The sequence below is a fragment of the Oryza glaberrima genome, chromosome 5 (assembly GCF_000147395.1).
Source record: "Oryza glaberrima chromosome 5, OglaRS2, whole genome shotgun sequence".
NCBI lineage: Eukaryota > Viridiplantae > Streptophyta > Magnoliopsida > Poales > Poaceae > Oryza > Oryza glaberrima.
In genome coordinates, this window is record NC_068330.1 from 1,859,709 (window position 1) to 1,871,856 (window position 12,148).

General features: G+C 37.7%; 1 protein-coding gene across 1 annotated transcript; it reads left to right on the forward strand.

The window, feature by feature from the left end:
- The first annotated feature begins 1,206 nt into the window (after nt 1–1,206).
- On the forward strand, nt 1,207–7,654 carry LOC127774909 (acyl transferase 4-like). The gene is made up of 2 exons (XM_052301198.1): nt 1,207–1,753; nt 6,458–7,654. Exons 1-2 carry the CDS (start codon nt 1,325–1,327, stop codon nt 7,325–7,327), a joined length of 1,299 nt encoding a protein of 432 aa, XP_052157158.1. The 5' UTR covers nt 1,207–1,324; the 3' UTR covers nt 7,328–7,654.
- The last annotated feature ends 4,494 nt before the right edge of the window (nt 7,655–12,148 follow it).

Sequence of the window (12,148 nt, forward strand, 5' to 3'; positions counted from 1 at the left end):
AGTTGTAGTGGATTTCAATTTCCAATTCGATGGAAATAGCTAGCTAAGGACGGAGTTATGCCTTTTAAACAATACTTTTTTAGTAGATTTTAAACAATACTTTAACTTGATTTAGATCTATACTAATTGCTGTACAATACCAAATAAGTGACGCTAACTTTATGCCGGTTCACTTAAAACTAACATACTATATATAAAAGATATTTTTCAGTTAGGACATGTACAGTAGTGTCTAATAACGAGCTCTCTTCGTTATCATGCAAATAAATTTGGTGACGTGGAAGAAAGAGAGGGAAGGAAGGAGAAACATCGTTGCTACGCATGACCACAGCTCAGAGTCGACTCTTAGCATTTGTTAACCGAAAATTTGTTGCATGAGGGTAGAGAAAAGGAAAGAAGTATAAAAAAAATATTTAGTGCATTAATGGTTTAAAAATTTTGGAGGATCGTCTCTAGTGACATTAATTAATAGAGAGAGCTTATATTAAACTCTTTCTTTGTACATGCCTTTAATCCGAGCCATGCGAAGATTAAAGTTACAAATCGGCACGTATATATACAGGTTTTTATTAGCAACCACCGTCACATATAAATTAATATGTGCCGATTTTCACCCGGCATACATATATATTAATACATACGTGGAGTAAACCTAAGTTGTTTTGCCTTTAATTAATTTAACTGCCATTATTATGTACTTTCAGAGATGGTTGGATTGAACGGTCCAGATGAGTGATGGAGCTTAGCTATATTCCATCATATAATATTCTCCGAAACAAAGTGCGTGAAACCGGACCAATCTACGTCACTCACCTACTACCACAAGATAACAAGTTATCATTTTGGATAGTCTCTTTCACTAGTTCGTTCGAGTATACACTTCGCAAGCAACGAACAGGTTATTATGCTTCATAAAAAAAGAGAAGAATTTAATAAATTGTAACTGATCTAGCTGATTATATATACTCCCTCAGTCCCTAAATATTCGACGCCGTTGATTTTTTTAAACATGTTTAACCGTTCATCTTATTCATAATTATTTATGTATCGGTCAAACATATTTAAAAAAATCAACGGCGTCGAATAACTAGGGACGAAGGGAGTATATACTGATACACACATTATTCCATAATATCCACTTAATTAATTAACTAAAGATATAAGATATAGTATAGCTCGAGCTAGCTAGCCTATATATACACATGGCACTGGCTCTTGCATCTCCACACACACACACATTCAATTCACATACAAAAACTAAGCTAGCTAAGCTAAGCTAAGCTAGATTATCACAGTAGCTAGCTAGCTAGCTGAATTAATTAGCATGGGATTCACGGTGACGAGGACGAGCAGGTCGCTGGTGGCGCCGTCGTCGCCGACGCCGGCGGAGACGCTGCCGCTGTCGGTGATCGACCGCGTGGCGGGGCTGCGCCACCTGGTGCGGTCGCTGCACGTCTTCGAGGCCGGCGGCCGCAACGGCGGCGGCGAGCCGGCGAGGGTGGTGATCAGGGAGGCGCTGGGGAAGGCGCTGGTGGAGTACCACCCGTTCGCCGGGAGGTTCGTGGAGGGCGACGGCGGCGGCGAGGTGGCGGTGGCGTGCACCGGCGAGGGGGCGTGGTTCGTGGAGGCGACGGCGGCGTGCAGCCTGGAGGAGGTGAAGCTGCTGGACCACCCGATGGTGATCCCCAAGGAGGAGCTCCTGCCGGAGCCGGCGCCCGACGTCCAGCCGCTCGACATCCCTCTCATGATGCAGGTATATATTTATGGATTCAAATTTAGAATTTTTGAATTTCCTACAAAGTTTCGCTAGACTTTGTATTCTTATAAAAAATAACAACGTAACTAATCAGGATCGATGATCATATTGCTAACTCCGTCCTACAATATACGAGATTTTATCCATACAGTTTTATAGAGTAAAAAACATATATATATTAATTATTGCAGATGTAGTGCCCAACATTATAAAGATTTATATATGGACCGTCTTTACTTTAAATAAACGGGTGGACATCCACTTATACTACATCATCACATAATATGTATGATTTTGTCAATATAATTAGTATAAAGTCACTTATATTATAGGATGGAGGTAGCATATATATATATTCGTATATAGATAACTAGCTAAGTGGTATCATCATCTACGGACCATTATATGATTTGGCGGGAGATCAATTATAGTAGATTTACTGTCTAATATTAAAAAGATTTATGTATAGCCATCTTTACTCTAAATTCTAGCTATGCTACTTAGGGTCTGTTTGAGAGAGCTTCTAGCTGCTAGAGTTTCTCCTAGAATTAGAAGCTCCTCAAACAGTTCAGCTTTTGGTTTAGATTCTGAGAAGTTGTAGTTGTATGATCTAGAAAATGAATTAGAAGCCAGAAGTTATAGGAAACCTAGCTTTTTTAGATTCTCAAAAGCTAGCTACCGACTAACTGTTTCTCAGAATTTTAAGCTCCCCAACTAGCCCCTAAACTGGTTACAAAGACATGGCATGCTTTAGCGCGTTGGATGCATGGGCCATGCATGCATATGCGTTCTTAATTATCGGATATATATATATATATATATATATATATATATATATATATATATATATATATATATATATATATATATATATATATATATATATATATATATATATATATATATATATATATATATATATATATATATATATATATATATCTCCTTTGGTTGTGCTACACGTGGTGTGTCCTCATATGTAGATTAGATCGTGGCATGCATCGATATCAACATGTACAACTAAACTATTCTCGATGATCACTGATCACTCACTATCGGGGTAGGTCAGTCGATCAATCGGATGGCTCTCTCCATCTTGCAATCTTCGATTCCCTTTATTTTATTTAATAGTATACAATAAAGAAATATATATCCACGTATACCATATAATCATTTATCATACATGTGCTGTTTATGTGTCTACTCGTAAAAGTGTGTTCTTTTTAATTATATGCTCAAAAGATTTATAAATGATGAAGACCATATATATATATATATCTATATATATATATATATATATATATATATATATATATATATATATATATAGATAATATATATATATATATAGAGATATATATATATATATATATATATCTATATATATATATATATACTAATATATATATATATAATATATATATATATATATGGTCTTCATCATTTATAAATCTTTTGAGCATATAATTAAAAAGAACACACTTTTACGAGTAGACACATAAACAGCACATGTATGATAAATGATTATATGGTATACGTGGATATATATATATATATATATATATATATGCAAGTCATCAACACACTGTACAAAATTCTCACAAAAGTTTTCCCATATATATGTTCATAAATCAATATCAGGATTTGATAACTCTGGTTGATAGAGTCATGCACCAGTAACTTTACCCGTAAACTATGTATAAAATAAAATCGTGGACAAATCCCCTACTAATAAACTGTGTTGGTACACTCTAGTAAATAATAAAAAAATCTGGTGGCCTCCCACAGCCACATATTATTGTGTTGAAGTCGGTCGTCGATCACATATAAACCAACAACAAAAGGGAGCCACACAAAAGGCCGCATATTAATTTATTTCCAGTTGATTAACAAAATGACCCTATATACTATCTTTTCTAGCTTGGTGGAAAAGAAAAGCTAGAGGTCAGTTAATTATAAGTAAAATATAATTAATCACACCATGTGTCTTGCTGTGAACACTGTACTGGAAGAAGTTAGGTACACACATTATGTAGTGCTACGCACTACGTGTTGAAATGTGCTCTGTTTGCTTGCACAACATCCATTTGTCAGGCATGCAGACAGGCAACTTATATGCGTGTATGCAGCTCAGGCATCCTCTCGAGAATCCATTATCATCCATCTCTTTCGCAACTTCGCGAGAAGTGTACATGTACGTACCCACACTACAAAATTAGATGGATCACCTACCGCATTATATTAGTTACCTCTGTTTGGTAATGCATCTTACACTCTCCCATCTGTTTGGTATAAAATTTTTAATACATATCTCAACGATTCAAAAGTAAATACAGTAAAATAAACTATGATGAAAACTCACAAAATCAACTTCAAAATAAAGTTTAATAATTTAAATTTTGACTTATAAACATATATAGGCAGTACATGTTCAAGATTAATAGGTAATTAATGTTCTTTTTAGATTGTGGAATATTTCGTTAATTACTGAAACATCTTTCAGTAAAGTTTGTGACGTGTTGTTATTTGTTGCATCAAAATTATATGTGTATATTTAGTGTTGGAAAAAATAATTTCTTATATATATTAATTGTAGTACAAAAATGGTATTTTAAAGACCATATGATGTTTAGAACAATTTCTCTCTCTCTCTCTCTCTCTCTCTTTTTTGTCGTGTTGAGTAAATTGTGAATTAAGCAATGAGCTAGCTAGTTAGGTTCAATGTTTGTTTGAAGTTAAGACATTTGTGTCACTGGGTCGGCCGAACACTCCAACTAATCTTATGCAAAACTAGCTAGTAGCATTTTGCACGAATTTTGTCTTAGATACTCCACTGTCTTCTCAAAGTCTTTCGATCAATTACTTTCACCAGCTTGTGTAGCAAAAGATTGATTTGTGCCGAACATACTTTAGCACACGAACCGGCCACACTTGGAAAACCGGCCAAACTTGGATCAAATTAAAGGGCCTTTTCTCTAGCTAGTGTTGGATTATATCATGAACCATGATTATTTTGCTTCAATTTTCAATCGAGAGAGACTTGGCAAGCACTAAAGATTTAAAAAAATTATATAGCTAGTGGATAATCCATGCCAGTGGAAATGCAAAACTAGCTACAGTTGATTATGACCGGGTATCGATCGGTCCAGGATTTTTCAGGTGGGCGCCGCTAGTATACCTGAAACTGTAGAACAATTAATATATTCTAACTGAGCCTTTTTTTTTATTTTAATTTCACTGCTTGTTCTCAAATAAAAAATGGTATATAATTTTCATGAGATTCATGAAAAGGAAACAAAGATCTTCTCTCATTGAATCTAGAGTTGCCTTGACTAATAGTAGTACATGTGGTTCAGTGGATGTGGAAAGTTTGTTGGTGAAAAGGTCGGCTACACAGTGGGCAATAGTAATTTTGACTTGGTGTTCTTTTACATCCACAGTCTTCAACATAGGAGTACTAACTTTGGTCATCATTTTGTAGTTACAGTAAAATATAAGAATAAAAATATAATATTATGAAAACATTTTTAACAACAAATTTGTATAGATCTTTTGTTGAGTTAAAGAAACATGGGGGCAAAGGTAGCGTGGGGTAGCCCTTAATGTATGACGCTGTTGACTTTTCGACCAACGTTTAACCATTTGTTTTATTCAAAATTTTTACGTAAATATGAAAATATATATGTCATGCTTAAATAATATTGATAACGAATCAAATCACAATAAGATAAATGATAATTACATAAATTTTTTGAATAAGATGAATGGTCAAACGTTAGACAAAAAATCAACGGCGTCATACATTAAAATATGTAGGTGTAGTACATTTTAGGACCCACTAGCCACTAGAGTTAAAATCATTCCGTGCCCGCAAATATTACTCGTGTACTGGTGCACTTTTAACGCAAGGAATTTAGAGAGGATATATGGGTGGTTCTCGTCTCTTTAACCTTACATCAAACATGACCATTCATAGATACATGCGTATGATGTATGCTTTTTTTCTCTCTCTTTCATGTAATCGTGGAAAAAAGAAATTCAGAAAACCTGACGGTCAAGTGGAAAAGAATTAATGGAGGGCTTCGTTAGTGCTTAATAAGTTGTTGTGTCGGTAAAAGGGACGGTTTAACCACCCGCACGTAAGGTTGATGATCGATCTACGGACTACGATCCAACGGTTCACGATGCGTGATGCGATATACCAGTATGTGATGTGACAATGAACGGTGGTTGCTGCGTCGTTACTAGATGATGCTAGAACACTCACAATCTCACTTAGCTCTCACTAACAAAGTGATAAGCTCTAGTACTATCTACCTAATTAGTTAATGACAATCACCAACATTTGATTTTAATTACCTACCAACTCAATTTTCTTCAAATCCGTTGAAAATTGAATCGATATGTATAAAATTCAGCAAAATTACAATGAAATGAAATTGAGATGCCCAGGTACTGCAGTGACAGAAGATATATGGTTTCAAACCCTAAAATTCTGTGTTCAATCCTAAACATGCTCAAATTTTCTTTTTAAAAAATATTTGGAGGACGTCTCTCTTTTCAAATCTTTTTTTACAAAATTACAATGACATTGATCATGTTAATTATTTTTAAAAATTGTTTGTAGGGAGTCTCTCCCTTCGAATCTTGTTTTTTTAAAAAAATAGAATGAAATTGATCATGTGTGTTTTAAATTTGCAGGTGACGGAGTTCACGTGTGGCGGGTTCGTGGTGGGGCTCATCTCGGTGCACACCATCGCCGACGGCCTCGGCGCCGGCCAGTTCATAAACGCCGTCGCGGACTACGCGCGCGGCCTCGCCAAGCCGCGGGTGTCGCCGGTGTGGGCGCGCGACGCCATCCCGGACCCGCCCAGGATGCCGGCGCCGCCACCGCGGCTGGAGCTGCTCGACCTCCGCTACTTCACCGTCGACCTCAGCCCGGACCACATCGCCAAGGTCAAGTCCGCCTTCTTCGAGTCCACCGGCCACCGCTGCTCCGCCTTCGACGTCTGCGTCGCCAAGACATGGCAGGCCCGCACCCGCGCCCTCGTCGCCGCCGGAGACGACGACCAGGAGCGCCGCACCGTGCGCGTCTGCTTCTTCGCCAACACGCGCCACCTGATGCTCAAGGGGGACGGCGCGGCGGCGGCGGCGACGGGGTTCTACGGCAACTGCTTCTACCCGGTGGCGGCGGCGGCGAGCGGCGGCGAGGTGGCCGGCGCCGACATCGTCGACGTGGTGCGCATCGTCCGGGACGCGAAGGCGAGGCTCGCCGCCGACGTGGCGCGGTGGGCGGTGGGCGGGTTCGAGGAGGACCCCTACGAGCTGACCTTCACCTACGACTCCCTCTTCGTCTCCGACTGGACGCGGCTCGGCTTCCTCGACGCCGACTATGGCTGGGGCACGCCGTCGCACGTCGTGCCGTTCTCCTACCACCCGTTCATGGCCGTCGCCGTCATCGGCGCGCCGCCGGCGCCCAAGCTCGGCTCGCGCGTCATGACCATGTGCGTCGAGGAGGCGCACTTGCCGGAGTTCAGGGACCAGATGAACGCCTTCGCCGCCGCCAACTAGCTACACATGCTTATACTATCATATCATGCACACTAGTTAATTATATTAATTACAGTAATTATAATCCTTATTAGTATTAATTAATCATCAAGAGGGACAGTGCAATTAATTAAGCATTGTCTCATGCAACTCTGATCGATCGATCGATCGGTGTGTGTACGTAATTCGGCTGGTTAATAATGGATTTGCAACTTCCTTCCCCCGCAGTAGACATGTCTAGCTACGTTGTGTAAGAGAAATTTTTTTTCCTTCTAATATATTGACGTGTAATTGATTTGCGCGTTCACGAAAAATAATGGATTTGCAAGTAGTATTAATAATTTGGTTTGTGCTTTAGTCGGTCTCTAATTAAAATATATGGTACCCTCTGAATTAATTTGCCACGAAATTTAAGTGTGGTTTATTAATTAATCAATTAGCTTGCTTCTACTGTGTGTTTGTAGATCTTGTTAACTACTATAGTGCTCAAGTGCCGAGTGGAATAATGGTTGCTGTAATTTGTACACCGAGTTAATTATGATGGAGCTTTTTATTTTTTCCAAAAAGGCACCTCCTCTTTTGATCTAAACTACTACCTGATCTGTTCCACGAAAACTTACTCACTCTTTCCAAAAAAAAATATAGCATCCAAAATTTATCCCAAAATAGATACGGTTATAATTATATTAGCATTTCAATTTTAAGTATTCCTTATTGAAATTCTTCTCCACCTTACCCTCAACCATCGATCCTCTTATTTAATGGAGGCATATAGATTATTTTTCCTCTGCCAATTTATCCTTTGAATGCTATAATTGCATTTTTTTTTTCAAAACCAAATGGAGGGCAAGCACATTAGAATTGTGCTCCAGACTAAATGGAGGATGTGTTCGCTATTACCTGTTCCCAACCAGAACCCTCCGCACGAAAAACGGAGCGGTTCATTAGCGCGTGATTAATTAAGTATTAGCTATTTTTTCAAAAATGAATTAATTTGATTTTTAAGCAACTTTCGTATAGAAACTTTTCGCAAAAAACGTACCGTTTAGCAGTTTGAAAAGCGTGCGAGGGAGAGTGGTTGGGAAAAGGGGTGTCCGAACACACCCTAATACCCACACGGTATCATGCCATTCTGAAACGAGATCCCACACTCTTACAAAACCCCATTATTATGAACTCGGCTTCAAAGATCTTCCATTATCCACCAGCATTTTAGGGCCCCTTTGAATCGCAGATAGAAAAAACGGAGGAATAGAAAAACACAGGATTCTGACAGGAATTAAAGTGTAAAACAGATGATTGCAAAACACAGGAATGGTCGTTTGATTGGAGCGTAGGAAAAACGCAGGAATCGGATGAGAGAGATAGACTCGAAGGAAATTTTTCAAGAGGTTGGAGCTCTTACTAAATTTCCTTCAAAATCCACATATAATGTACCATTTCATAGGATTTGGAAAGTTTCAATCCTTTGAATCAAAGGAACAAATAGAAAAATTTTCTATAGAATTTGAATCCTATGAAATTACTACATAAATATTTTAATTCAAAGGGGTCCTTAGAAGGCCCCACCCACTTCTTGATCCCCACCTAACTTGGAGCCTATGATTACTCATTTGATCCGCTAGCTCAATTACCTGATGGCTGATCGATGCGCTCCTAGATGACCTGTCTAATTTGACTCGAATCACCTGTTCATTCAGGGGTTCGCATTAAGATTGCTTTGTCCACCTTAATTAGGATCACATCGTGTGATTTTAGATCACTGATCGACCACCTGCTCCTGTGACATTTTGGTCGTCATTCTATTCCTCATCATCTATCTCCATACTGAACAGGACATTCGTTGATCGAGACCTGATAGGAATTCGTTCGGTTAATTTGAGTTGGTCAGAAAGTTGGTGAAGGAGAGTTGAACTTACTGTCGCTTTAGCTGACCAGTACTCCAGTAGTATCCCCCAGCTGTCTGACGTAGACACCTACATCGATGAGAATATATACTCCCTCCGTTCTATAATAGGTGACGTTTTTTACTTTTTATTTACAACGTTTGACCATTCGTTTTATTTGAAAATTAGTGCAAATATAAAAAAGATAAGTCATATTAAAGTACTTTTGATAATAAAAAAAATGACAAACAAAATAAATAATAATTTCAAAATTTTTTTGAATAAGACGGATGATCAAACATTGATAAACAAAAACTCAAAAAGACAAGTAATATGGGACGGAGGTAGTAGCAAGCAAGCCTAATTAATCCGTCATATATAGCAAATATTTACTGTAGCACCACATTGTCAAATCATGATGCAATTAGGCTCAAAAGATTCGTCTCGCAATTTACATGCAAACTATGCAATTGGTTTTTTTTATCCATATTTAATGCTCTATACATATGTCTAAAATATTTGATATGACGGAATTTTTGAAAGTTCGAAGGAAACTAAACAGTCCTCGTTTCGTTTATGTTTCAGACTGTTGCAAGCTTACTTCAGGCTGCCGTCGGCCTGACGCTACCTTTTCTATCCTTTTGGAGGGGACCAAGCTACTACATGTACATGTTGGGAGATTTGCATTTCAGATGGAAACAAAAGTTCAGATCATTGGATGAATGTCTCTCAAAGTTCTTATACAAATATCTATAAATAATCAACTTTTATATATATCGTGTTTGGATACAGTGGTACACAGAAAATTAATTAATGGTTCAATTTGCCATTTGAAATAAACGAAAAAAGTCCCGGCCTTCTTTTCTGCTAAATGGATTAATGGATTTATATACATGTTTCCCAAACTTTTAAGCGGTACTTAATCACGTGAAATGAAAAATCATTAGCGCGTGATTAATTGAGTTATAATTATTTCAAACTTGAAAAATATATTTTCTTATATTTTAAAACAACTTTATATAGAAATTTTTCACAAGAAACATATTGTTTAGCAATTTAAAATACGTGTTAACAGAAACTGAAGTAAAATATCTATCTTAAATTCTTAATCCCAAAAAAAGTACCTAATAATACCTTAAAAGTCCAAATTCTTCTGTTGTTATAAGATTTTGGGCTGTCTGATAAATTTACCGTCATTCTTTCTCTTCTTATATCATCCAACCCATCTTGCGATCCTTTTTTTTAGGGGGTAAAGGGCAGGAGCTCTGCCAATTTCATATCAGGAGAAGAGAGAAAACAGAGTTTGTGCAAGCTATGGTTGAGGAGGATAGGATTTTTAGGTAATGCAAAGCAACTAGTAAGAGGATATGAGTGCTACTCATCTAAGTTATGAGCTCCATCATAGGCCTTACACATGGCGATGATTGAATCAACAACTTACATCACTGTGCTATAGGCGCCGTTGAAAATCCTGGCATTTCATTGAAGCCAAATACCTCAAGCTATGTAGATGAAGAGGTGATCAAAGCTTCTTCTTTGTTCCTTGACCATCTCTCTTCTACACGCTGTCCACCGACCTAGCATATCCCCATCAAAGCTTCTTTTTTTCCTTGACCCATCTTGCGATCTAGGGCCAATAAAATCGAAAACGGGCTGAAAGTAGGTCTGGTTTTCTTGATTAGGGCCCAATTCCAGCCCCCAAGGCTTGTTTTGGGCCGTTTACACAAAATCTTGTTTTGGCTCCATTTCTCAATGAAAAATGGAATTGGAACTGAAAAAAAAAGGAAGACGAAGATGACAAATTTAAAGTTTAAACAGGCAAAAAGTTGGTGTCATTCCTGCTCAAAAACTAGCTTCCGTATATATCCGAAAACTGATTTTCTGATGATTGTAAGATTCCGGCTTCTGAAGATGATCAGAACTGTCTGATGGAACTCACGGTTGGTAAAACAAAAACTGAAAATTTGGTTGAATTGAAATATTATCTCATCACATGCTTTTTGGTTTCAAAGAAACTTTAATTTTGTTTTTACAGTTGGAATCGATTTGATTCGGATCACATCTAGCTTTTGTAACAAATCAATCCTGCAGGACCAATATAGCTTTGCAATGACCGGAAGAATGCATATGAGAAAAGATAAAAGCAAGCTCTTGAACCATGCATTTTGCTCTTCAGTTTTCACTAAATGTACTACAGGCCAAGGAATTGGAATCGATATATCGACTTGATCCAGAATGATATTGTTGCCGATTCATCGCGAGTCGCCATCCGTCAATTTCATTAGTTCACTGATGATGACCTACAAATCTTAATGCCGGGCTAGCTTGCTTGCTGCTAGCTGATGATCAGTAGTATTAGTCACGGTTCACAATTCTGACGAAAACTGGCCGAATTCAATGTTTCGACGAGGCTTGAAAGTAAAAGCCGTCTGAGATTTCGATGAATTTCATCCAAATTCAACTTTGAATTGATAAAAAAAGAAAAAAAATCTTATAAATAGTATGATATTCATAGAACCTATTGGAATATAAATTTTCGAAAAAAATAATGTATTCCATGTATTTACTGAAATTTATAGTAGGAAAGAAAAGAATAATGAATTAAAAAAGGAAAACAATTTCAGTTTACTCCTTTTTCTAGTTACCGATTGAAATTTCGATGATTTCGCTTGGAATTTCGCTAAAATCGACCGGTTTTCGCGAGCTAATCGGTAAACTCAGGGAATTTGTATTCAAATTTTGGTTTATGAAATTTGTTCAGAATCTACCGATTTTTTTACTGGATTTTGCGAAAACCGTTATTCCGCCATAGCTCAAAACGGGAGACCATCTCGAAATCGTAAACCCTGGTATTAGTACTACGGCAAGTGTTGATGATCATGGCCTAATTAGTGCATGCACGGTTCAACTTATTGTTAGGAGTACTAGCTATTTTAGCTAACAATGTTTGCGTCTA

Bases quoted from the DNA above. Each gene is read 5' to 3' on its own strand.
- LOC127774909 (XM_052301198.1), top strand. From the start codon at position 1,325: ATGGGATTCACGGTGACGAGGACGAGCAGGTCGCTGGTGGCGCCGTCG. The intron at 1,754-6,457 runs GTATATATTTAT...TTAAATTTGCAG, and splicing joins ACATCCCTCTCATGATGCAG to GTGACGGAGTTCACGTGTGG.